The 26935-nt window shown below is 42.2% G+C and overlaps 2 protein-coding genes across 4 annotated transcripts in view; both read right to left on the bottom strand.

Annotated features, from left to right (window-relative positions):
- LOC308309076 (uncharacterized protein) overlaps positions 1 to 26935 on the bottom strand; it is a 244490-nt gene that overhangs the window by 101914 nt on the left and 115641 nt on the right. The window lies entirely within an intron of this gene.
- Positions 1 to 26935, bottom strand: part of dmtf1 (cyclin D binding myb-like transcription factor 1) — a 32014-nt gene that overhangs the window by 3920 nt on the left and 1159 nt on the right. The window contains exons 1-15 of one of the 3 annotated variants that reach the window (XM_080754093.1): positions 23038 to 23046; positions 17677 to 17874; positions 17196 to 17292; positions 16605 to 16691; positions 16237 to 16316; positions 13561 to 13681; positions 12060 to 12136; positions 11208 to 11365; positions 9778 to 9810; positions 7609 to 7718; positions 6743 to 6971; positions 6403 to 6554; positions 5239 to 5412; positions 4688 to 4770; positions 2821 to 3009 (exon numbers count right to left, since the gene is read on the bottom strand). In XM_080754093.1, coding sequence (XP_080610219.1) covers positions 2821 to 3009; positions 4688 to 4770; positions 5239 to 5412; positions 6403 to 6554; positions 6743 to 6971; positions 7609 to 7718; positions 9778 to 9810; positions 11208 to 11365; positions 12060 to 12136; positions 13561 to 13681; positions 16237 to 16316; positions 16605 to 16691; positions 17196 to 17292; positions 17677 to 17805 — 1719 coding nt within the window. In that variant the 5' untranslated portion in view covers positions 17806 to 17874; positions 23038 to 23046. Of the gene's footprint in view, positions 1 to 2820; positions 3010 to 4687; positions 4771 to 5238; positions 5413 to 6402; positions 6555 to 6742; positions 6972 to 7608; positions 7719 to 9777; positions 9811 to 11207; positions 11366 to 12059; positions 12137 to 13560; positions 13682 to 16236; positions 16317 to 16604; positions 16692 to 17195; positions 17293 to 17676; positions 17875 to 23037; positions 23047 to 26935 lie in introns of those variants that run through there. The other 2 variants (XM_080754092.1, XM_080754094.1) reach the window with 2 other exon arrangements.

Below are 26935 nucleotides of genomic sequence, written 5' to 3'. Positions count from 1 at the left end.
GGGTTTAATGCCGGGAACCGGGATCCCGGCCTAACCGGCCTGAGCGCACCTAATTTCCCTCCCGGTTATTGGCTTAGGGAACCGTCATCCCGGAGATTGTCTTTTTCTTATATAAATTAGGCTAATTATCACTAGAAAGGCCTACTACAGTGCGTGGGCAATTATAGGCTGCTTGCCACATATCCTCGCCTCCTTTTTTAACAGGAAAAAATATATATCAGAATGAATCAGAACCTCAATATGCCTACAATAATCCAACCACAAATTAATCACTCTGATTTGCACTGCCTCTTTGATGAGCGCAGCCGCTGCGCAGCTTGCAATCTCGAGAACGAGCCGGGCGCAGCTCTTGCAGCGACAAGCAGCAGGTGGGGGGTGGGCTTCGATTGCTGTAACATGATGAATTGCCCAGTTTGGGACATAATAAATAGACCTATACTTGACTAAAACTTGTATGGACATTTAGTTTGGCTGTTGATATCACGGGAGGCGGTCAGATGCTGTGGAATTCTAAAAAGCCACGTCCCATACAATATAGGCCTACTAAATAAACTTAATTGATTAAATCTAACGTGGCGTGGCACCGAAATTATACTGCGTTCCGCTTCCAACAGTCCCTTTACCATCACAGAGAGACAACATGATGGAAAACAATTCGTGCCTTAAGAATATGAATCCACGTTACATAAACTGCTGTACTATAAGTAATACATTTGTGGTCTACCTTGCTCTCTTGGGGTGAACTATGAAGAATGATCTTGCAAGCGTTATCCCCCCAAATATATCCAATTGTGTAAGTAATGGCATGCAATGGTTTATAATGACTGAGCCATTGAGGAACATTGAAGCGTTGCTGTGAAGAGTTGTGCGCGACTGCGCGTCCAGTGGCATCTCCCATTAGCTTGATTATATAGGCCTAGTTTGTCCTGCGAGTGTCATGCTGAAAATAGCCGATCTGCAAGCTCACATAGCGTCTAATCTACGACGTGTTGTGAGCTTGCAGATCATCTATTTTCAGTGACACGTGGAAATTCAGTTGATAGGCTACGCAATCTCGCCCCCTGGTTGGTTAAAGGGGTACTGTCACCTAAAGGCCATTACATGGTTATTAAACGTTATTAATTATTATTATTATTATTGACGGGAAAATACCGGGGAGCCCGGGAGAAGCTCCGAAAAATCCCGGTTTTTAAAATGAGCTAAATTCGGGAAAATATTAAACCCTAACGCACACACACACACGAAACCGAGCCTGTTACAAACTTGATAACACATTTATGGAGACCTTGTATCAATAAGCTTTGGGCTTATCAAGCTTGTTATCCAGCATAGTGTACCATGATGTCATGTTTAAACAATCAAGACAAGAGGCCATCAATAAATTATTACAGTACTATTCATAATATAAAGACATTTAACACTTATTGAATGGTTGTTTTAATGATAGGCAAAGATATTTTGTCAACTTTTGTCATCTTCATTTAATCATAGATGCTGGTCAGCCACAAACTCACATTCAGTCACAACTGGCCAATAATAAAAGCGAACAGTTCTGTTCAGAATTTGTGGGCTCGATAAAAGCCTGGATCAATAATCATGATCGATAAGGTGCTTATTATCATGGTTACACTGATGCGAGCTGCGAGGAATCCACTGGGAAATGAAGAATGTGTTCTTTTTGCACACCTGTAATTCAAGGGTTTGTACTAGACAAGTAGGTCGGGAGTGGCTTATTGTCGGTATCAGCCGGTAACACGCGGGAGTCTGTCCCCGTTACAATGTGCTAGACCCCTGGGAGATGGACTGCTGAGGTGGAGCACCACACCTACCATCAGCTCCCAGTACTTGCCGCACGACTTGCCAAGCCGTGCTACCCATACGCTGAGTTGGCGGTGCCCAGAATCGAACCCATGACCTTGCGGTACAAGATCTCTACCGACTGAGCTACCCGGGCACTAGAGAGTTGATGAATTCTTGATGAATTCTGTCTTTGCCATTTCTATTACATATTGTGATGTCTAGGGATATCAGGGATGATATGAAAATGTCATGTCACCATTATTGTGAACAAAGAATTAGGATATTATCACGATAATCAAAATATTCCCAACATCCATTATCCTGGGGCAGAACATACATTTGCCAAAAATAGCAGATCTACTAGCTCACAACTTATAGATGTGAGCTTGTAGATCTGCTATTTTTAAGGAAAGAGATTTGGTAGAGAGTGACAAAAAGACTGTATCAAGTACATACTGTATATTATAAGTACATTTTACAAATAGAGGGTTTAAATGGTACCGGATATGCAGCTCTGCAGATAAAAGGTGAATTGATCCCAGTGTATGACGGAGGACGATTTCACGATATGATTATTGTGAGTGTTTTTTATCACGATAAACGATATTAACGATTATCGTGCCATCGTTGGTGATGTGACTCTTGTCTGATTGGACATATTATTGTGAACGAAGATCGCAGTTTACCATGAGAAATGTCACAGTTTGTCTCTGTGTGTGTGTGTCTGTCTGTGTGTGTGTGTGTGTGTGTGTGTGTGTGTGTGTGTGTGTGTGTGTGTGTGTGTGTGTGTGTGTGTGTACACATTTTTTCAGTCTATCTATGGGTTGGTTCCCTTGACACATCACTTTGACATCACAGGTGATATCACAGGTGACATCACCTATGTAAAAGTCCATATATGGGTATTCCCCAGAACCCCTTTTATGCCCATATATGAAGATCCCTGATGTCATCAATATATATCACTGGCCAGATGGCCAAGACATGAACATGGACTGGTAAACACGTGCCCTCGCTCACCGTCAGACTGTGCAGGATGATGTGGTCGGGCGAGGAAGGGGAGGAGCTTGTGGTGAGCGTCACCGTGCCGCTATTGGTCAGCGTGAGAGGAAGGCCCTGGTTGGTGGAGAGGCTGAGCGGCAGGCCCTGATTGGACGAGGTCTGGAGGTAGTAGGTTCCTGGAGTACCGGTAGGCTGGAGGTGGAAGGACTGGGGGGGCGCGCACACGCACACACACACACACACACACACACACACACACACACACACACACACGGTTAAAACCCAATGTATTTAATTCCTTCTCTTATTCATTGGAGCTTTAACACATATTCATGAATGACTGTTTATCATGTCTAGAAAAAAAAGAAAGAAATCACACCCAATGTGAAGTGAGCGGTGGTCGTGCTTGCATAACGTCTTCAATTGGTAATTGGTGATGTAATACAGGCTACACACACACACACACACACACACACACACACACACACACACACACACACACACACACACACACACATTGCTATGGCAAAACGCTGAGGAAAAAGACTAGGATATAGGTCTAGGATGTAATTGGTGATGTAATATGGCTACACACACACATATTGCTATGGCAAAACACTGAGGAAAACACATTGCTATGGCAAAACGCTGAGGAAAAGTGGCTACAGACACACGCACAGCCACTCTATGGAGCGGTTTACCACCGCTCAAAAAAAATCACACCCAATGTGAAGTGAGCGGTGGTCGTGCTTGCATAACGTCTTCAATTGGTAATTGGTGATGTAATACAGGCTACACACACACGCACATTGCTATGGCAAAACGCTGAGGAAAAGTGGCTACAGATAGGTATAGGATGTAATTGGTGATGTAATATGGCCACACACACACACACACACACACACACACACACACACACATACACACACACACACACACACACACACACATATTGCCATGGCAAAACGCTGAGGAAAACACATTGCTATGGCAAAACGCAGAGGAAAAGTGGCTACAGATAGTGGCTACAGATAATTGGTGATGTAATATGATGTAATATGGCTACGCACACACAATATTCCAATTGCACTTTTCCCCCCATTGAATTCCAATTGCACTTTTCCCCCATTGAATTCCAAATACATCTCTGCTACAATCAGAATCAGTGACGTCACTTTCCATCAATTTCAATGTTTATCCAGAATAAAGTTTCCCCAGAGCTATAGTGTGGTTTGGGCAACCACACTAACTATATGTGTCCGAACACAGCTGAGGGCTAGTCATTGAAATTGTTTTCATTTTCATTTTTTCATAGCTACAAAATGATATATTGGTTGTGAAGATTGACCCAACAGTTTTGTAGATATGGCTTATAGAGTTATGCCATGCAGAAACACTAGATCTGAGAAATTCAGCCTTTTAGATGAAATGTAACCTGCAAAATGTGAGGTTTCTCTTCACATTCATTTAAAAAAGTCTTATTTACATGCAGAGTTAAGCTCTGGCGTTTAAGTGAAATGTAGCCTGATATTTATGAAATGCTTTTGTGGCTTTATCACATTTTAGAAAAAAAAAAAAAAAAAAAGTAATTTCAGGGCTGGTCTAAAGCTGTGCTTTCCGAAATGACTGCCCCTCTGCTATGCTGGGTCACATTTATCGTATCTCTTAGCAAAATGCAATTCTATAGGAATGGGTTCGGAAACTGTGGGCGCTGAAACATGGATGGATGGAATAAAGTGGGACAAGTAGGACCTTCACCCCTGCTTCACCCAGACACTAAATAACAGTGTGTGTGTGTGTGTGTGTGTGTGTGTGTGTGTGTGTGTGTGTGTGTGTGTGTGTGCGTGCGTGCGTGCGTGCGTGCGTGCACGTGCGCTCCACTCACAGGGAGGATCTCGAAGGTCTGCAGAGCTCCAGTGTTCAGTGTGATGTCACCGTCGCCGTGACAACCCACCGCTGTCCCTCCATCTGACACACACACACACACACACACACACACACACACACACACACACACACACACACACACACACACACACACACACACACACACACACACACACACACACACACACACACACACAGACAGACACACTTATATTCACATTTTTCGAGATTGTATATAATCATGTAATCAATGTCCTGACACCGTCCATTAACCCATTGATGTCAGTGGTGATCAAACTTTTTTTTTCTTCATGTCAAGGACCCCCATAAAATGACATGTATTTGGCCGTGGACCCCCATCTCAAAACATGTTGTTCCAGAGACCCCAGAGAAGCAAATATTTGAGTGACAAATGTTCAAAAATAGCAGATCTACAAGCTCACAGCGAGGCATGGTGAGCTTGTAGATCTGCAGTTTTTTCAAGGTACAGTAGGTATCAATTCCAACTGAAGCTCTGTGTGTATTTAGTGATTGACAGCTGTCACTCACCCAGGTGTGTGATCTGCAGTGGGATCTGCAACGAGGCCAGAGAGCTGGGGGCGGGGCCACCGCTGGAGTCCTCCAATCGCGCGACTCGGATCTGGAGGGATCCGAGTCTTCCGGGTCCGGTCGCCGCCGTGGTCTGAGAGGATTCCATGAGCTCTAAGAGACCTTTGAGTAGGACTGATACACACACACACACACACACACACACACACACACACACACACACACACACACACACACACACACACACACACACACACACACACACACACACACACACACACACACACACAGGGGGAAAAGAGCAGACTAAGTACAGAGTGAAAGGTCAAGTTTATTAAGTATTGACGGTTCAAGTGGTTAAATATCTGAAAACACAAATTGACATGAATCCAAAATACACTGATGATGTCAAACAATGAAACTATATGGAATCTATGAACAGGTTGTGGGGGTCCCTGCTTCATCTCTCTCTCAGCTAAGGGGTCCCTGCTTCATCTCTCTCTCAACTAAGGGGTCCCTGCTTCATCTCTCTCTCAGCTAAGGGGTCCCTGCTTCATCTCTCTCTCAACTAAGGGGTCCCTGCTTCATCTCTCTCTCAACTAAGGGGTCCCTGCTTCATCTCTCTCTCTCAACTAAGGGGTCCCTGCTTCATCTCCCTCTCAACTAAGGGGTCCCTGCTTCATCTCTTTCTCAACTAAGGGGTCCCTGCTTCATCTCTCTCTCTGCTAAGGGGTCCCTGCTTCATCTCCCTCTCAACTAAGGGGTCCCTGCTTCATCTCTCTCTCAACTAAGGGGTCCCTGCTTCATCTCTCTCTCAACTAAGGGGTCCCTGCTTCATCTCTCTCTCAACTAAGGGGTCCCTGCTTCATCTCTCTCTCAACTAAGGGGTCCCTGCTTCATCTCTCTCTCAACTAAGGGGTCCCTGCTTCATCTCTCTCTCAACTAAGGGGTCCCTGCTTCATCTCTTTCTCAACTAAGGGGTCCCTGCTTCATCTCACTCTCAACTAAGGGGTCCCTGCTTCATCTCTCTCTCAACTAAGGGGTCCCTGCTTCATCTCTCTCTCTGCTAAGGGGTCCCTGCTTCATCTCTCTCTCAACTAAGGGGTTCTTGGGCTGAAAACGTAGAGGACCCCTGGGCTACAGACACACAAAGTGGGCATGTACCTGGGAAGGGGATGTCCTTGTGATTAGCTACTTGTCTCTTGATGCTCCACCACTTGGACCTCAGCCACTGAGGAGAGCGCACGGAGCTCCACCCCCCCGCTAGCTCCTCCCACTTCAGCTCGTTCTCCTCCGACACCTCCAGCTCTGCTATCCTGAACGCACGTACGCACACACAGTACGCACACACACGTACACACACGTACGCACACACAGTCATACACAATTCGTGGTCTGGAGAAGACACTTTTTACAGACGGATAAAAAGTCAGAGGCTCAAGCCCCCTTTAACGTCTATGTGTGTACGTGCCTGGGACAGGGTTAGGTTTAGGTTTAAACTAACCTGCGTACTAGGTTGATGTCATCATCCTTGGTCCAGTCTGTTCCTCCGCTGTGTTTCCAGTTCAGGTAGTTTAACCACTTGGAGCGACACTGCTTCTCTGAGCGCGTGCGGACGCGCTCCGCCACCGACGCCCAGGACACGCCCCCGGTCACCGCCACGCCCGGAGAGACGCCCGCCATCTGGTACACCACCTCCGCTAGGTGGCGCTCTTCCTCCTCACTCCACTTACCTGGAGAGAGAGAGAGAGAGAGAGAGAGAGAGAGAGATAGATAGACAGAGAAGGAGAGAGATACAGATTTTAGGTAATTTATTTTATTAGTGTGGCTGCCCGAAGACATACTGTAGTTCCGGGGAACTTTATTTGTGAATGGGTTTTTACCTTGAATAAGGTCAAATCGGCTAGCATTTCAATGGGGGAGTTCAGGTTCAGGTTCAGGTTTATTGTCACACTTATTCATACAGGTACAGATACAATGAAATGCTTGTGCCAAGAGCACTCTCAGCCTTATTACACAAAGAGTGCGGACCCACATACAGTACCATGCAGGCCAGACAAGACAAGTCCCAACAACGACAATACCATTGCTCGAGTATTGGTCGAGCTTCACAGGACAATACTACCCAGACAATAAATATGCAACCACACTCGCAATTTCCAATTGCATCTTTGTAGTTTTATTTACTAGAGTATATGAGTGCTTGAAGATCGGCTATTTTCGTAGTGTGACACCCACACACAACCAAACACGAAATGACTTTTAGTTCTCCCGGATCTTTCTACACTAGTCCTTCCCTGAAGTGTGTGTGTGTGTGTGTGTGTGTGTGTGTGTATGTTCGCGTGCGTGCATATGTGTGCGTGTGTGTACCAGTGTTACAGGTGTCCTTCATCAGTCTACATCGGTCTTTGACAGAAGACGCACTGCGACCCAGAGCCGCTCCGATGGTCGCCCAGTCGTTACCGTACTTCTGTCTGAGGCTGCACACACACACACACACACACACACACACGCACACGCACACACACAGACACACAGACACACACACACACACACACACACACACACACACACACACACACACACACACAACCAGTTTACAGTTTAGGCATTTAGCAGACGCTTTTAATCCAAAGCGACTTACAATAAGCAGGTAATACACATCACTATAATAAGCAAGATAATATGTCAGTACATTTAACAACAATATAACAATATAATAAATGCAAAGGAATATCAATCTAGAAAAACAGTAACATAGGTAGACCACGCACCTAATTAGTAAAACTTCTAAAACCTGAAATAAATGCTATCTAGCTTCATGTGTGGTCATTGAGGGAGTGTTACAGTAGTGCTATGGGTTTAGGTGGAGTCTGAAGAGGTGAGTCTTCAGTCCACGGCGGAAGCTAGGGAGTGAGTCTGTAGTTCTAATGGAAGCTAGGGAGTGAGTCTGTAGTTTTAATGGAAGCTAGGGAGTGAGTCTGTAGTTCTAATGGAAGCTAGGGAGTGAGTCTGTAGTTCAAATGGAAGCTAGGGAGTGAGTCTGTAGTTCTAATGGAAGCTAGGGAGTGAGTCTGTAGTTCTAATGGAAGCTAGGGAGTGAGTCTGTAGTTCTAATGGAAGCTAGGGAGTGAGTCTGTAGTTCTAATGGAAGCTAGGGAGTGAGTCTGTAGTTCTAATGGAAGCTAGGGAGTGAGTCTGTAGTTCTAATGGAAGCTAGGGAGTGAGTCTGTAGTTTTAATGGAAGCTAGGGAGTGAGTCTGTAGTTCTAATGGAAGCTAGGGAGTGAGTCTGTAGTTTTAATGGAAACTAGGGAGTGAGTCTGTAGTTCTAATGGAAGCTAGGGAGTGAGTCTGTAGTTTTAATGGAAACTAGGGAGTGAGTCTGTAGTTCTAAGTGCGACAGGGAGTTTATTCCATAGTTTGGTGGCCAGGAGGGCAAACTGTGGAATAAACTCCCTGTCGCACTTAAGGACTACAAACACAACCACCCTAAGGACTACAAACCATGGAGTGACATCCAGACCTACTGTACATACAGTATGGAACAGAGCTGATACCTTTAAACACGTTTTAAATCTGAGCCTTTTTTTTCATACTACCTAAAATGTTTTTGAGAAAAAACGACTACAAATGACTGCTGCTATTTATTCCAAAAAGCTTTATAGAGCATCACAGTTGAAGCCCCACCCCGTCCTCACTCTGGTGTCGGAAGCGTTTTCCGCATTCATTTCTTCCATAGACATTTCATAAAGTATTTATTTAAACGTTTTTAAGCCTTGGACAAAGCCACCTCGGCTGGAGAGGGATCGTGTCAATATTCACATTTTTTTGAATGCAAAGATTAATTAGAAAGCTGAAAAAAAGGGCAGGGTACAAGACTGTGTACATCATTATTTTTAAAATTGCGGAAACTACACTCCCAGAATGCATAGCAAATGTTGTTGTTGTTTCCTGAAATAAAGCCCTTAAATCACGCTCAGTTTAGTTATCCAGGCCAGCATACGGCCTGAAATGTAGTGATTGTCATCTCTGTGGACGCTCTTATCGTCATCCTTAACATAGTGGATCATCATATTTGTAAAAGAAAGACGATCGCTCATGGAGTTCTGCTGACGTGCAATAATCCGCCGGGAAGACAGGGGGCAGTAGCTACTTCCGCGGTAACCGCAAGATACATGAAAGAAGAAGAAGCTAGACCAATCACAGACGTCAATTTCACCGGATGTACATGTTTAGCAGTATGGGAAATGCAGTTCTTCTCCGTGCGATCTTGATTAAAACGTGTTTTTACTAAAACTAGAGTGATTGCATACATACTCGGGGGTTCTACAGGAGCATATAGAACCATTTTACAACCACCAGCCTAGTGGTAAGTGTACATTGAATTGCTACGACTTTGTGGCTGATAATGAAAAACGCTATGGTGAAAATGAATGGGTTGTTTACTTCCGACACCGCACTGCGATGCTCTATACCCTGTATACAGCATAATATATACTGTATAACATGTAGCATAGTATAACGTTAGCATACTCACGCTTTTAGTTTCTCTATCTCCTCGGGCGTGTATCTGCACGAAAACAAAGACAATTATTCATTTTTTAGTTTTATTAGACGCCACATTGAGCACAACAGAGAGGCGCCAGTCTGGATTTGAATTCCTGACATTAAGTACATTGGGACAGTGGTTCTCTCACTGGTAAGGTCTCTGCCCACTAGGTATGGGGCTCCAAACCTGAGCACGTTACAAACTCCATAACAAATGTATTGAGACCTGGTATCAATAAACGTTGGGCTTATCAAGCTTTTTATCGAGCATAGCGTCAATCAAGACAAGAGGCGATCAAGAAATGATTACAGTACCATTCATAATATGAAGCAATGTAACACTTATTGCACACTAATGAATGATTGTTTTAATGAAAGGCAAAATATTTGAAACTTTTGTCATCTTGATTTATTCATAGATGGTGGTCAGTCACAAACTCACAGTCACTCAGTCTCAACTGGCCAATAAAAAAAGATAGCAGTTCTGTTCAGAATTTGTCGTCTCACATCTTTCCACACACTATTAGTAAAGGCTCAACAGTGGGCTCGATCAAAGCCTGGATCAAACAGCAGGATTCGATAAGGTGCTCATTATCAAGCTCCATCACCAGATGCAAAATAGTTGAGTTGCAAATGTTCGCTTTAAAAAATATGTATGTTCAAAGATTTGCACAATAAAAATCACGACTTTTCAAAAATAGCAGATCAACAAGCTGCGAGCTTGAATATCTGCTATTTTTAATATTTAAAGCATAAAATATTAACCCATTTAGGCCTAGAATGATTTAACTATTGAAAAATAGCATCAAAAATTGCAGATCTACAAGCTCGCAGTGCAGCACTCGGTGCCGCGCTGCGAGCTTGTAGATCTGCTATTTTTTGAAAAAGTTGTGAAAATGTGTGCAAATTCTTGAACATGTGTATTTTTAAAGCGAACGTTTGTAACTCAAATTTAGCTTCTGGGGGGTCCCTGGAACTAAATATTTTGAGATGGGGGTCCGTGGCCAAATACATATCATTTTGGGGGTCCTTCACATGAAAAGGTTTGAGAACCACTGACATAGTAGTCTCTCAAGAACAGACTAACTGAGCTCCATTTAAGTGAAAAGGACCTTTTCTTTGACGATGGCTAGCCAGATTGCTGACATAGAAACATAGCTTTTTCAAAAAACCTTAGAAGGATTCAAAAAACACTTATAGAATCAGGCCAAAATTCAAAATGTTCACGATTTTTCAAAAATAGCAGATCTACAAGCTCGCAGCGCGGCACTCGGTGCCGCGCTGTGAGCTTGTATATTTGCTATTTTTCAATAGTTAAAGCATAAAATAATAATACACAATAATGTGTACCCGTTCTAAATGGGTTAAGATATGTTAAGATATTAGCTAACAGATGGGTTATGTTGTGTGTATACGTACTTGCCCACGTGGTTGCGGTTGTCGTACATGCGCAGCACCCGTCGGTACACGGCGAACAGCGGGCGGTTCAAACCCCAGGCCACACTGCGGTAGAAATCCTTCCTCTCCTCCTTGGACATCTCAAAGATGATCTCTGAGGGGTCCTCCATGCCCCGCCCCTAACACACGCACGCATGCACGCACACACACACACACACACACACACACGAACGCGCGCACACACACACACACACACACACACACACACACACACACGCACACGCACACGCACACACACACACACACACACACACACACACACACACACACACACACACACACGCACGCACACACATGCACACAGACGCACCCACAAGCACAGACGCAGACATACACACACGAACACGTTTGTATTACTAATAAGCAGTGGTGGAAAAAGCACTAAACTTTGGTCATTTTATCATCTAATCAGACCCTGAACAGCTTGATTCAATATTTAGATATTTGTTAATGTTATCAGGCCCTCCAGGCTCAGGGCCTCTCCCCATACACACCCATTGTAACTTCAAACTTCATTTTAACCATGATAGATTCATTAAAAACACCCATTATTCTTTTCTGGTGACTCATATTACCATCCTAATACGTGATACGATAACCTTTTCATTTATGTTTAACAATGCTTAGGGAAAATGGAAAACATGTAATACAATAAAAAAATATTAAAAAAGAAAGAAAGACGTTGTAGAAAAAAAACACAGCCAGCTCATTGGTTAAATAGACGCTCTCTGAGCTGATTGATCTGGTAGAGAGAGAGAGAGAGAGAGAGAGAGAGAGAGAGAGAGAGAGAGAGAGAGGTAGAGAGACATTTACCTTCACATATCTCTCTATGTTGCTCATCAGAAGGTCGATCTCTTCTTTGGACCACATGCCCTGCTTCCACTTATGACCTGAAATAATATAATATAATATAACAATACAATACTAGAGCTGTCACGATATGACATTTTACATGACGATTAATTGTCACTCAAATAATTGGCGATTAACGATTTAATTGTGTTTTTGTCGTTGATAATTACATTTCTGTTTGGCTTTTAGGCTTTGAAGTTGTACATGGTAGATATGACACATAACCTAAATATACAAAGAAATTACTGACATATTTGACAACTTATTACTTAAAAAATAACTTTGATAGTGGAAATAGCCGATCTACAAGCTCACAACGCGTCGCTATTTCGGACATTTTTCAACATTCACGAATATGACGATTATGACAAAATAATTGCGATAATGTCAAATAATCACGATTAGACGATTATGTAATAATTGTGACAGCCCTATACAATACAATACAATACAATACAATACAATGTAATATAATATAATATAATATAACCCTGCTTCCACTTATGACCCGAACACAAACATGTTTACATTATGACCTCTGCACCTAAGCTTCTTGTCGGTGGTTTATCAGCCTGTCTGGATTTCATCTCTGCATACTGACGTTAACAGACGTCATCCTTACTTATTGGTGCTAGAAAGAATGGCTGACGTTTCCATGCTATTTCTACAGAGGTAAGAGAGGCGGAGCTCTCAACAAGACAATGGTTGTTGGATCTCTGTGATACCAGGTGCTGCACCTCACAGTCTCTGGAATGCAGCAATAAGTGGCACAAGATTGTCTCTACATGGACAATTACATTAGAGTTCTCAACAGGCCTGAAAATTAAAGGAGTAGTTCACCCCCTAAATTGCTTTTTTTCTATTGATTACTCATGCCATGGAGAGTAGAGTTCAATAATATTTTTTGGTTTTTGTCACATTCCTAAGACAAAAAATGTATTTGAGTAAATGTACCCCCATTGATTGCGGATGGGGACACGTTTCGAAACTGGTCCCCATCCGGAACGAATGGGGGTACATTTATTGTTATCCCACATTTATTGTTATCAAAAAACTAAAAATATTATTGAACTCCACTCTCCATGGCGTGACTAATCAATAGAAAAAAGGTCATTTTGGGGGTGAACTACTCCTTTAAGGCCTTTAAGACATATTAGCATACATTTTAGGCCCGAAAACGTTGAGTCGGGTCGGGTTTGGGAAGCGTTTGAGAACTCTATAATGCTGTGTTCAAAGCCCAAGCTATTTCTTCTATTCTAGTTGCTTCTGTTGCTTCACTTTGGTTGCGCTAGTCCGCGTTGAAACAAAACAATCACGTCCCGTGCGAAACACCCGGAAAAAAGCATACAAAGCATGCATACAAAATAAGTGTGTGTGTGTATGTGTGTGTGTGTGTGTGTGTGTGTGTGTGTGTGTGTGTGTGTGTGTGTGTGTGTGTGCATGCAAATGAGTGTGCGTGTACCTTTATTAGTCAGAGTATCTTTGTCCTCTTTAGTGGTGAACCAGGCCTGACTGACAGGAGACACTTCATCTGTCTGACCAGCGGGGGGAGACAGAGAGCCTTCATCCTCCTCCTGCAAGATCTGGAGGCACATTAATAGTGGTACATTAATTAATGCATCAGAGTACAGTACAGTACAGTACAGTACAGTACAGTACAGTACAGTACAGTACAGGTCTTCACGGGGGCCCCGACCCCGAAATTACCCGAGGACCCAAGAGACCCGCACCGGGTTCGGTCAGTGTTTTATCATAATCACTCGGAGCCGGGTTGGAAACGGTCGCATTTCCCTCGGAACACTTCGGAACACGGGACCGTAATCATCATGTGTATAACCCGAGAAGACCCGATATGACCCGTACTGTGTGTGTGACGTGTGTGTACTTTCTGCTTTTTATGCAAACTATAAAGCAAGCAATCAATTAATGTGTGTGTGTGCGCAGGCGTGCGCTGCTGCGCTATGATCAGGATACGGAACTAACTGGAGTTGTGTTTAACGTGTGTGCTGTGCTGTGTTTAGGCTGACCTAGGATCAGATTCAGGTCTGTTATTAGCCGCGAGGCAGCAACATGAAGAATGGCTCTGTAACTGTGAGATGATAATGCTGGTCTAAGATCAGATTTACAGTGGGGGAAAAAGAGCTTGGTGCGTGCGTAATGCATGCGTGATGCGTAGCAGCTACTCCTGCTGTCGCCCGTCAGGCTGATGAGAAAGCACTCGCCTACAAGTTAAACCATGACAAACAAACCGAAAATGACTTACCTCTGTTGATAGAAAATAGCCTAAAAGTATTCCTTTATCCCTGGCATTTGTTTTCGATGTTAATATTAGATTCCTTGGCACAAGTTGGCAGCCTTCTTCTGCCTGTCAATCAGTTAACAGCGCACGCCGCACAGCTGCCGTGAGTGAGGGATCTCGGTACATGAAAGGGGATTTTAATAATGATTTAATCGTCGGGTCTCTCGGAACCTCGGAAATAAAAGGATTTCGGGACAACATGTCTCGGGTTTCGGTCTGTAAAAAAAGAAAGAAAGTCGGAACGGGACGGAATCGGACGAGACCGTTACGGGGCCACTCGGGTTTGGTTTTGTAATTTGATTATTATTTCGGAACGGGTCGGAAATGGGACGAAATTTGACGGTACTTTTCGATTTCGGTTTGCTTTTTTGGACCCGTGAAGACCTCTACAGTACAGTACAGTACAGTACAGTACAGTACAGTACAGTACAGTACAGTACAGTACAGTATAGTACAGTACAGTACAGTACAGTACAGTACAGTACAGTACAGTACAGTACCAGTGAGACACCTAAGGGCCAGTGATGTATATGGGACCAGTTACCCATATATGAAGATCCCTGGTAGCCATAGATATTCACAGATATGGGCTTAACTCATTCGTAGTTTACGGCCGTAAAGCCCGTTAATTTCTCTATGTCTTTCACTGCCGGCTTCTCCTACCTGTTAACGTGGGCGCTCGTCCAGTTCCCATCGTGCGTGATCGGACACTGCTATGCATCGTGTGTTCGCGTATTCCATCAGCTTCTCAAATCCGTTGAAACTTTTTCAATTGATCAATAAGTTCTCCATCTGTAAGCCACGGAGCTCAGACAGAAAGCTAACGGGCCAAAATAGAGGACGGACATCCGCTTCCGGTTCAGGGACTCCAATGTTAAGTTGTCCGCTCAATAATGTGTCCGTGTAGAAACCGATCATGGAGCATTAGTTCCGGCCTATTTTAGTTCGGCTTTGATAAAAAAAATGTTTTAATTAATTTTTATTACATTTACGGGTTCTACGGGCATGGCAGAGAAGGGGTACAAAGGGGTATTTTGAGGGCAGAGTTTGAGTTAATATTGATGACATCAGGGATCTCCATATATGGGCATACAAGCTATTTGGTTACCCTGGCATCACAGGGATATCCATGTATGGGCATACAAGGGATTTGGTTCCCCTGACATCCCAGTGATGTCAGAGCGTGAGAGTCAATCAACAAAAAAGATAAAACCCACACAGACAGACAGACACGGTCAAGTTGTGACGGCTTTGATATTAACACATCTACTGCCTTTTAATCTGAAGGTTTGCTTGGTGCCTTGGTGCCGCGCCGTTTCCTCCGTAGGCCGTCGCTATTATTTTGAAGGGCCGGAAGGGGGTTGTTTTTGTTTTTTTGGATTATCATTACGTTATCATTACGTCATCTAGTCACATGACAGTGTGGGTCCAGAAGAGAAACATGGCTGCGCCCAGCCCGAGTCTATAGTGTACAGTATGCAGACCATCCTTTGTATAAAAATAAATGAAGTCTCTTTTTGGGCCTCTCAATGGATTTACTATGGAGGACGTTCACTTCGCGTGCACGCCCGATGTGCGTATTATTATTATATATATATTTTTTTCAATTCAATTTTTTGCTTCTTTTTAGGGTCCCTGTCTGATACATAATATTTTGAGACGGGGGTCGGCAACCAAATAGATATAATTCCAGGGGTCCTTGAGGTGAAAAGGTTTGAGCATGATGATTGATGATAGAAAAATTAGGTTTTTCAAAAATAGCAGATCTAAATCTGTTTAACTATTAAAGCATAACATATGGTTAAAGTGGTTCCAGGTCTTAATGGGTTAAAAGAGCACCTGGATCTGGGCCACGCCCTCTTCTGTGATGTCACTGTCTGCCGTGGCCGTCATGGTGACCTCATAGCTCTCATCGTTCTCTGAGAGAGAGAGACATAGAGAGTGAGAGGGAGGAGAGAGAGAGAGAGAGAGGGGGAGAGGGAGAGAGAGAGAGAGAGAAACCATGAGATAGAAAGAAACAGTGAAAGACAAACACACCTCTTTTATATTCATGTCTCCCCCCTTCTCCGTCTTGTGTTGTCTGTGTGTGTGTGTGTGTGTGTGTGTGTGTGTGTGTGTGTGTGTGTGTGTGTGTGTGTGTGTGTGTGTGTGTGTGTGTGTGTGTGTGTGTGTGTGTGTGTGTGTGTGTGTGTGCGTGTCTCTCTCACCTGGTAGAGTGACCACAGTGAAGTGTGGGGAGTCGTCCTGATCTGTGCTGAGACGCAACTTCTTGTCCAGAGGCTCTGAGTCATCATCTACACACAAAGGAGAAATGTTCATGTACTTTCAAACATTTAAAAAAAAATTGTGGAAATAGCAGATCTACAAGCTCACAACACATCGGCTTGTAGACCTGCAAAATCTCGATATTTTGATGTTCCGTTGTTTCGAAATGCTAGTACGCCTAAACTCCAGTTAGGTTTAGGGTTAGAGTTAAGGTTTAGGCTTCGAAACAACGGCACATCGAAATATCGATACGTGCCCTGTAGATCCTCAGTCAATCAATGTTCTTTTTTAAGTATAAAGTCATCAAATATGTCAGTCGTTTAATTTATTTGTATATTTAGGTCATGTGTCATATCTGCCATGTGCAACTTCAAAGCCTAAAAGCCAAACAGAAACGCAATTGTCAATGACAAAAACACAATTAAATCGCAATTATCTGAGTGACAATTAAATCGTTGTGTAAAATGTCATAAATGTGACAGCCCTTTGCGTGCGTGCGTGCATGCGAGCGTGTGCATTGGGTGCTAACCCACCATTGGCAGGGCAGTGCAGTATGATGCTGCCATCCGTGTCTTGGGTGAGGGTGAGGGAGTTGACGGTGACGTCTGTATCCTGGGTGAGAGTAACAGACTGTAGGTGTGTAACGACATATTTTAACAGCAATACGATACGCATCACAACACATGGTTGACAATACGATATTGGTTCATTCATGGCAATACGATACGATTCGATTTAATGATTTAACATCGATATAGTAACAATTTAGCAAAGACATTAAGTCAGTGTACAAAGAGTTAAGGGGAGACCTCGACATTTTTAAGTTTGAGAACTACTGATTTAGACCAAAATGCAGGTTTAAATTGAATTCTGCAATGAATCTTTCTATCAACAATTCAACAGGATTTTCTTATAAGGCTCCCTCATTGTATCACAATATTTACGATATCTCTGAAAAGGCATATCGTGGAGCTATCGTATCGTCTCAACGACCTTTATCACCATATCGCTCACCCCTATAATAACAGAGTTGACATCTGCATCCTGAGTCAGAGTAACAGAGTTGACATCTGCATCCTGAGTCAGCGTAACAGAGTTGACGGCATCCAGTTCTGAAACCTCTGACGTCTCCTCTGCGCTCATGGTGCGTAACGTAACGTCTCTTCGCGGCGCTCTGAAGACCACAGGCACAGTCAGCTCACACACTTCATCCTGTTTGTGAGAACACAGGAGAGAAATAAAATCGAATGTATCGATCAAACTTTATTACAGCCGAAGACAATGGAACACATACACACAATTTACAAAAGGACAACTTGGAGATATGAGGTTCCTGCTGGACACTGGACAGTGACGATATTTTAAGATCGTAATTAGAGAAAAGAAAAGGTGAGTGTTCAAATGTTTTCATTTACTTTGTTCTGTCGTTTTAGCACGTTTAGGGATTTTGATTTCAGAGGGTGACATGCATACAAGTGGCTAAATATGTCTTTTTAGACACAATAAGCCGGTGATTTCTTTATTACTGTTTACAGTAACACTACTATCCCCCATAAGTCACATCTGCCCATGAAAGATTGTGGTGCATCTTGGGAATGGGCTTATTTTGTCTAAAAATACATATTTAACCACTTGTACGCATGCCCCCACCCACTGAAAACAAAATCATTAAAGTCTCTAAAAATATAGAAAGCAGTAAATGAAAACATTTTAACACCACCTTCTCTTGTTGTAAAAACAAAACAAATTTGTCCTTTAAAGAAATACAATATAAATGTACAGTATTACAATTCTAAAGAGCCCTCATAAAAAAATACAAACATCTGTAAAAGACACTCAATGTTTCTACATGTGAGATGAGTATCTCACTGAGCTGTACCTGGGATTGATCAACATTAATTAACACATTAATCTACACTTAAAACTGAACATAAGGTTTATCAGGAGAGCTTGGAAGGTGGTCAGACCAGAGCTCTAGCTAGGGCTGTCGCGATTATGACATTTTACATGACGATTAATTTTCCCTCAAATAATTGCGATTAACGATTTAATTGTGTTTTGGTCGTTGACAATTACATTTCTGTTTGGCTCGTAGGCTTTGAAGTTGCACATGGTAGATATGACACATAACCTAAATATACAAAGAAATTACTGACATATTTGACAACTTAGTACTTAAAAAATAACTTTGATAGTGGAAATAGCCGATCTACAAGCTCACAACGCGCCGCGATGCGACGCGTTGTGAGCTTGTAGATCTGCTATTTCCACTATTTCGGACGTTTTTCAACATTCACGATTATGACAAAATAATTGTGATAATGTCAAATAATCACGATTAGACGATTATGTAATAATTGTGACAGCCCAGAGCTCTAGCACTGTTTGATTTGCAGAGCTGCATATCCGCTAACATTTTTCAAAAAGCATTATACCGTGTATATACACAACGACACAAATTGACATCAGCTCAGTTAAAACAATGCTGTACCCTGACTATATATACAGTATGCTCCCCGTTTTCAGCTGTTTTATCATATTTTGACCCTTGCTATGGCAATGTAAACATATGTGAGAGATGCCAATAAACTCCTTTGAATTGAATGGTGAAATGATGGCTCATTGGTCAGTGATTGGTCTAGACCAGGGGTCGTCAGCTAAAAGAGAGATGAAGCAGGGACCCCACAACCTGTTCACAGATTCCATATAGTTTCATTGTTTGACAGCACAATCATCAGTGTATTTTAGATTCAAGCCAATTTGTGTTTTTAGAAATTTAACCACTTGAACCGTCAATACTTAATAAACTTGACCTTTCACTCTGTACTTAGTCTGCTCTTTTTCCCCTATACACCAAAGCTCTCAAAAATAGCCGATCTACAAGCGCTGCAAGGCGTTGTGAGCTTGTAGATCTGCTATTTTTGGCTAAAGTTTTCAGAATATGGAGAAAAAAAGTTTCTAATCACACAAAGATCTGGAGGACCCCCTGTAGTAACCCTGAGGAGGCCCTGGGGGTGCCGGACCCCCTGTTGAAGACCCCTGGTCTAGAGCTTTTACATTCACATGTATGTCAGTCAGTGAACATAACAAAGGGACATCAAGTAGGTCCTAATAAATAACAATGTTTGCTTTAAAAAATGATAATGAAAAAGCCTCATACTGTATACATTTCAGTTTATGTTAACAGTTTACAGTTTAGGCATTTAGCAGACACTCTTAATCCAGAGCGATTTACAATAAGCAAGATAATACATCAATACATCAACATCAATACATCAAATGCATAGAAATATGAATCAAGTAAAAAGATAACATAGTTAGATGGAGCAAAAACCTAAAAATGCGATCAATCTTTCATGTACAGTATGGTCATTATGGGTAGCCGAGTGCTTTGGTTAACAGTTTATCAGTTGCATTAAACAACTAGAAATGGTTTTGCTCTAAGATATACAATAAGTGTAATATCACTTTTATGCCTTTATCTCATTTGGCTGATCAGCTGTAACACTTTTAAACCCACATTTTTTGTGAAATTCTTGTACGTAGTTCGGGTTAGGGTTACTGTACTCTAACTACGTACTGTACTGTACTCTGCCTTAGTAGGGCAGTGTGGTCATTGAGGGTTGCAGAGTGCTACGGTTAACAGTTTATCAGTTGTATTAAACAACTAAATGGTTGCTCACTACATATCTGCACCAGGCCGGGTGCACGATGTATGACTCCATATTTGGACATGGTTTCGGGGGTAATCTGACAAGGTTGTACTTTATTGTTACGTCTTTTTAGGTACATAAAGAGTAAAACCTATTTTTGTTTGGCTTCCTTCAGACAATGCAGTGGTACTGTATGTACTGTATACAGTAACAGCAAACAATACCTCCACAGTACCTCTTAGACCTCCTCCGTGATAAACCTACTCTGTCACGGACTCTGCGGTCTGCAGACTTGGACCTCCTCTCTGTCCCCAATGCAAAGAAGCGAACCTTAGGCGACAGAGCCTTCAGTGTGGCAGTTACCCTGTGGAACTCTCTACCACTGGACATTCGCCATGCTCCAACACTGGACTCTTTTAAGGCTGCATTGAAGAGACACCTGTTCACTCAGGCTTATGGCACTTAGTTTTTGTTTAGTTGTTTGTATAGTTTTTGTAAAGTGCCTTGGGTTTATGAAAGGCGCTATATAAATGCAAGTTGTTAATCTTATTATTAATAAAAAACAGCAAAAACAACACAAATGGCCAATCTAAAAAGATAGTGATAATAATGACGTAGGAAAGAAAGAGAGTGCAAAAGGCAAAAGAGAAAAGAGAATGAAAAAAGCATCCTCACACCCATTGACCTTACAAAAAGGTAAAATATCCACATTATGAGGGTAAAGGCAGGGTGTGGTCTGTCCATCAGTTTACTGACCTCTTACCAGACACAAGGGCAAACAACTAAGACAAAGACAGAAATCTCAGCCCTTGCAATCAGCCTATATGGCATCTCTCACAGCAGATGGCAAAGCACCAAAATCATAACTGGCTGTTGAAACCTCCCACTGGACTTCAAGCAACTCTGAGAAGGTCGACGTTTCTCTATTATAAATCCTTGATTTGAAATGGTCTCCTGTAATATTGTAATATTTTGAAATATGGACTTTTGATATTCATGAGCTGTACGCCATACAAATTCAACATAAAAAAAAAAAAAAAAAAAAAAGTTTGGAATAATTCACTGAATGTGCAATGTTTCTAGAATATAGGGAAGTTTCAAGAAATATATGAAAGTTTCAAGAATATTATACTTTTACAAAATATTCTACTTTTCTGATATTGATGTGTAGTATCAGGTGTTTATGTGGGTGTTCTGGTGTGTTTTGAGGTTATCCCTCCTGCTGTAACTCTTGTCACACTGTTCACACTGGTAGGGTTTCTCCTGCATGTGCGTGCGCTCGTGACGCTGTAGGCTTCTGGAGGTGGTAAAACTCTTTCCGCAGCGACTGCAGGGGCAGGGTTTGAATCCCGTGTGCGTTAGCTTGTGGTCGTTTAAAATGCCCGACCGACTGAAGGACTTCCCACACTGGTCACATCCGTAGGGTTTTTCCCCCGTGTGGGTTCTCTGGTGTACTCGAAGGTTTTTTGCGCAGGGGAAGCGTTTCCCACACAGATCACATCCAAACGGTTTCTCGCCAGTGTGAATTCTCTGGTGCTGTGCCAACTCGCCGTTCTTCTTGAACTCGCTCCCGCACTGGTCGCACTGGTACGGTCTTTCTCCGCTGTGAATCTTCTGGTGCGTCTTGAGGCTGGACATGTGAGCGAAATGTGTCCCGCACTGCTCACAACCGTAGGGTTTCTCTCCAGTGTGAATTCTCTGGTGTCTTTTAAGCTTGGTCTTTGCAGCGAAACGCGTTCCACACTGATCACATCCGTAGGGTTTCTCTCCAGTGTGAATTCTCTGGTGTATTTGAAGGTTGGTCTTCCCAGTGAAGCCTTTTCCACACTGGTCACAGCTGTGGCGTTTGGGTTTAGCCGAGCTGCGTTGTTCATTTACTGCTGGTAGGACAGGGACGCCAGGAGGAGGATGCGACGACGCTGGATTGGAAACAGAAGACAAAGGGAAGACAGTTGAGAAGATTTACATCAGGGGTCTTCAACAGGGGGTCCCCAGAGTTACTACAGGGGGTCCTCCAAATCTTTGTGTGAAAGAAACTTTGTTTTCCTCCTTTTTCATATTAACCATTTGAACCCTAACATCCATATTCTGCTAACTTTAGCCGAAAATAGCTGATCTACAAGCTCACAACGCCACGCAGCAGATCGGCTATTTTTAGCAAGGAGGTTTGGTGTAGAGGGGGAAAAAGAGCAGACCAAGTAAATGTGAAAGGTCAGGTTTACAAAACAGCGACGATTTAAATGGTTAAATGTAATGAAAATACACATCAACACGAATCCAACATATATGACAGTGTTGTCAAACAAGTCTATGAATCTATCTATGAAATCAATGAAAATCTCTCTGCTAAGGGGTCCCTGCTTCATCTCTCTCTGCTAAGGGGTCCCTGCTTCATCTGTCTCTCAACTAAGGTGTCCCTGCTTCATCTCTCTCCCAGCTAAGGGGTCCCTGCTTCATCTCTCTCTCAGCTAAGGGGTCCCTGCTTCATCCCTCTCTCTGCTAAGGGGTCCCTGCTTCATCTCTCTCTCTCTCTCTCTCTCTCTCAATTAAGGGGTCCCTGCTTCATCTCTCTCAACTAATGGGTCCTTGGGCTGAAAACGTTGAGGACCCCTGAGCTAGAGAACTTGTGAGATATTAGAGACTAAATGTAACCGATACGAATCTAACCTACGCCAAAGTTACAGCACAAATGAACAGACAAACTATCAAAGTATAAACTTACAGATGTCTGGAATGTCTTTGGGTTCCTCCTGTTGATCAGAGGTGTTCCTGGTGCAGTCTAGAGAGTTCATCTTCACCTGAAGTCTGGAGTCCACAGTCAGTTCTGTTTGAAATGATTGATATCCTGGAGGAGTTGTGGAGACATTACAACTACACACTTGTTGTGTAGTTGAAAAAAAAAAATAGCAGATCTACAAGCCCGAGTGCCGCGCTGCGAGCTTGTAGAGCTTGTAGAGCTTGCTAGATGTATTGATGTGATGTATACAGATCCATCTCGAAAAATTAGAATATAGTGTGAAAAAGCATTGCAGATGCCTTATAGCACCCCAAATCATAGTTGACTTCAGAAACTTCCCACTGGACTTCAAGCAACTCTGACTTCAGAAGGTTGACATTTCTCTATTATAAATCCTTGTTTTGAAATGGTCTCCTGTAATATTGTAATATTTTGAAATATGGACAAAAAAATTGAATAATTCACTGAATGTGCAATGTATCTAGAATATATGAACGTTTCAAGAAAATGTACTTTTACACAATAATGTCTGTATACACATATATTTATGTGATGTATTATCACTGCAAAACTGGAAGAAAACTAAGGAAGAGTGAGTGAGGCACCTTGATCTAAAGCAGGGGAGGCAACCTTAGGGCACAGGGCACAGGCACACTGGCAGAAGTGTGAGAGAGAGGATGAAAGGAATGTTTTATACTGTGCTTCTATTTTAAACATTTGTATGTTTAAAGTATTTACATTTGTCTTGTCATTAAAGTTAGCTCATTATATTATTTGAGTTTCCAACAGCGTAAACCTGAAACTGTGTCAGTTTGACCTTAAACCTGAACTGTGTTCATCAAAGATGGGATCATATTATTGCACCCTTGTGCTACCCAGGTGCCTGGTACAGAAAGATACACAGGACCCTTTTCTTTGATGTCTCACTTTCTCCCCTTTGAGGGGAGTGACTTAAAGGTATGATAGACCATGAAAATTCACTTTTCCTATTTTAAAACGTTTTTTGGGGGGTCCCACTAGCACCTTCTATCCTCACAAAGTCCCATTTCAGACCGTTGTGTCTTTCTCTGGTTTTGGGAAGGTGGAGGTTAAAAGCATCCCACGGGTTCTCAAAACAGGCTGTCCAGATTTGCTGCCGTTTGTGACGCCATAAACGGCCGTTTTTGAAGATTTCTTTTTTTTCAAAAAGATTTTGGGGGGGTGGTACTGCAGCTGAAAATGCTCTGAGAGCCATTCAAAAATGAGAGGCTCTCTATTCAGGAGTGGTAATTTAGCCTCAAACCTTTTGAAAAACGTTTTTGGGACATAAACAATATGACATAAATACTTTTTAAATGCATGGTGTATCACCTTTAATTCCTGTATGAAAACTGTGGCTCTTCTCTGTATCTCTCAGAATGCATCCTCTGAATAAAAATAACTCTGACTATCGGAGCTTTTAATTATGAGGTTAAAAGGTCATAAATCTACTTATCAGAGGATTTTTTTTATTTTAAAATATTTTTCTAAACGTGGTCAATTAAACGAAGTCCCCTAATTTACAGCAAATCACATCCTGCACATAATCCTACATTCATTAAAACTCTGAACTCTGACTGGGGAGGGAGTTGGGGAGATAGGTGGATTATTATATACGATCAAAATGATGTATGTTGACACGGCACACATGACTATCTAGAAAATATTATAAGAACATTACACTTCATTTCAAAAAGGTTGCTGATGCTCACCCCTGATCTAAAGTTATGTAAAGCAGGGGTCTTCAACAGGGGGTACGGGACCCCCAGGGGGTCCTCAGAGTTACTACAGGGGGTCCTCCAAATCTTTGTGTGATAGAAACTTTTTTTATCTTCTTTCTTATATTAACCACTTGAACCCTAGTGTCCATATTCAGAGAACTTTAGCCAAAAAATAGCAGATCTACAAGCTCAGAATGCCTCGCAGTGCAAGGCATTTGGTGTAGAGGGGGAAAAGAGCAGACTAAGTACAGAGTGAAAGGTCACGTTTTTTTAGGTAATGACGGCTCAAGTGGTTAAATATCTGAAAACACAAACTGACATGAATCCAAAATACACTGATGATTGTGCTGTCAAACAATGAAACTATATGGAATCTATGAACAGGTTGTGTGAGTCCCTGCTTCATCTCTCTCTCAACTAAGGGGTCCTTGGCCAGAAAACGTTGAAGACCCCTGATGTAAAGTATACATGATGTGAACATGGACAGTCCATCATTACCAGACTTAAAAATGATCCTTCAACTTATTGTTTATGCCCCAAAATATATACAGGCTTTGTAGCAATACAGTATGTCGCAATTGTAGAAATATTATTAGACCTTAATTGTCAAATGTGATCAAATCATGTATACACAACTTATGACCATTTCTACAGTGGTGGGACCATGTGAACATTTCATGTCGCAATAATCAAAATATTCCCAACATCCATTATCGTGTGAGCTTCTAGATTGGCAAAGTGATTTGGTATAGTGAAAAAAAAAACAAAAAAAACTATAGGCTATGTTATTTCCAGGTCCGTTTTATTAAATTATAGTGTTTTTTTAAATGGTACCGGATATGCAGCTCAGCAAATAAAAGGTGAATTGATCCCAGTGCATGACGGAGGATAATTTCACTGACATTTTAAGCTCCGCGATACGATTATCGTTGAGTGTTTTTATATCACGATAATATAACGCTTATATCGTTCCATCCCTAAATGGAGGGGCCCACTTGTCCTGTTACCTTTAGGGGTGTTGAGGGACTGAGGGTCCCCAACATGATGAACAGTTTAAATCAGGGGTCTTAAACAGGGGGTCCGGGACCCCCAGGGGGTCCTCAGAGTTACTACAGGGGATCCTCCAAATCTCTGTGTGATAGAAACTTTTTTTTCTCCTTTTTCATATTAACCACTTGAACCCTAGTATCCTTATTCGGAGAACTTTAGCCAAAAATAGCAGATCTACAAGCTCACAACGCCTCGCAGCGCGAGGCGTTGTGACTTGTGAGCTTGTAGATCGGCTATTTTTGGCAAAGAGGTTTGGTGTAGAGGGGGGAAAGAGCAGACTAAGTGCAGAGTGCAAGGTCAAGTTTATTAAGTATTGACGGTTCAAGAATCCAAAATACAACTGATGATTGTGCTGTCAAAAGATGGAATCTATGAACAGGTTGAGGTTGCTTCATCTCTCTCTCAACTAAGGGGTCCTTGGCCTGAAAACGTTGAAGACCCATGGATACTTGACTTTAGCTTCAACACTACTGTATTTTTCTATTATTCGAAAAACAGAAGAATATATGGTTCAAAAGTCACCTAACAAACAAAAGGCTGGTATTTGAAACTCATAATAAACTAACCCCATACCTACCTCCCTTTTCCTTTGTAAATATCTGCTTCTTCAATGTATTACTATTATTTATTTTCCCGTTTTATTTTTATTACTGATTACTGATTTATATTACTGATTTTTATTTTTTTCCCCTTAATTGTTACTGACAATACCCTATGCATAGTACTGTGTTCTGTCCGTCTGTCATTCAGTGTTATATGAGATACATAAAGTGGTTCCTGTGTAAATAAGCCTTAGAGCGGGGGTCAGCAACCCGCGGCTCTAGAGCCGCATGCGGCTCTTTAGCGCCACCCTAGTGGCTCCCTGGAGCTTTTTCAAAAATTAAAATGGAAAAAGATTGGGGGGAAAAAGTGTATTTTTTGTTTTAACAATTTTTTTATCGTCACTGTCGGGTAGAAACCTTGTATCTCCAAGTTTCAAATTTGTATGTTTTTTTTTTTTTTTTTTTCGCAAAGTAAAGCTCTGCTTCATCATACAAGACTGATGCACTAAAGTAGTGAAAACAGCAGATCTACAAGCACACAACGCCTCGCGG

Source organism: Nannobrachium achirus (genome assembly GCF_963921795.1).
Source record: "Nannobrachium achirus genome assembly, chromosome: 23".
NCBI classification, from domain to species: domain Eukaryota; kingdom Metazoa; phylum Chordata; class Actinopteri; order Myctophiformes; family Myctophidae; genus Nannobrachium; species Nannobrachium achirus.
Note: the sequence above shows the minus strand (reverse complement) of the source record. Positions and strands in the feature narration are given on the sequence as shown.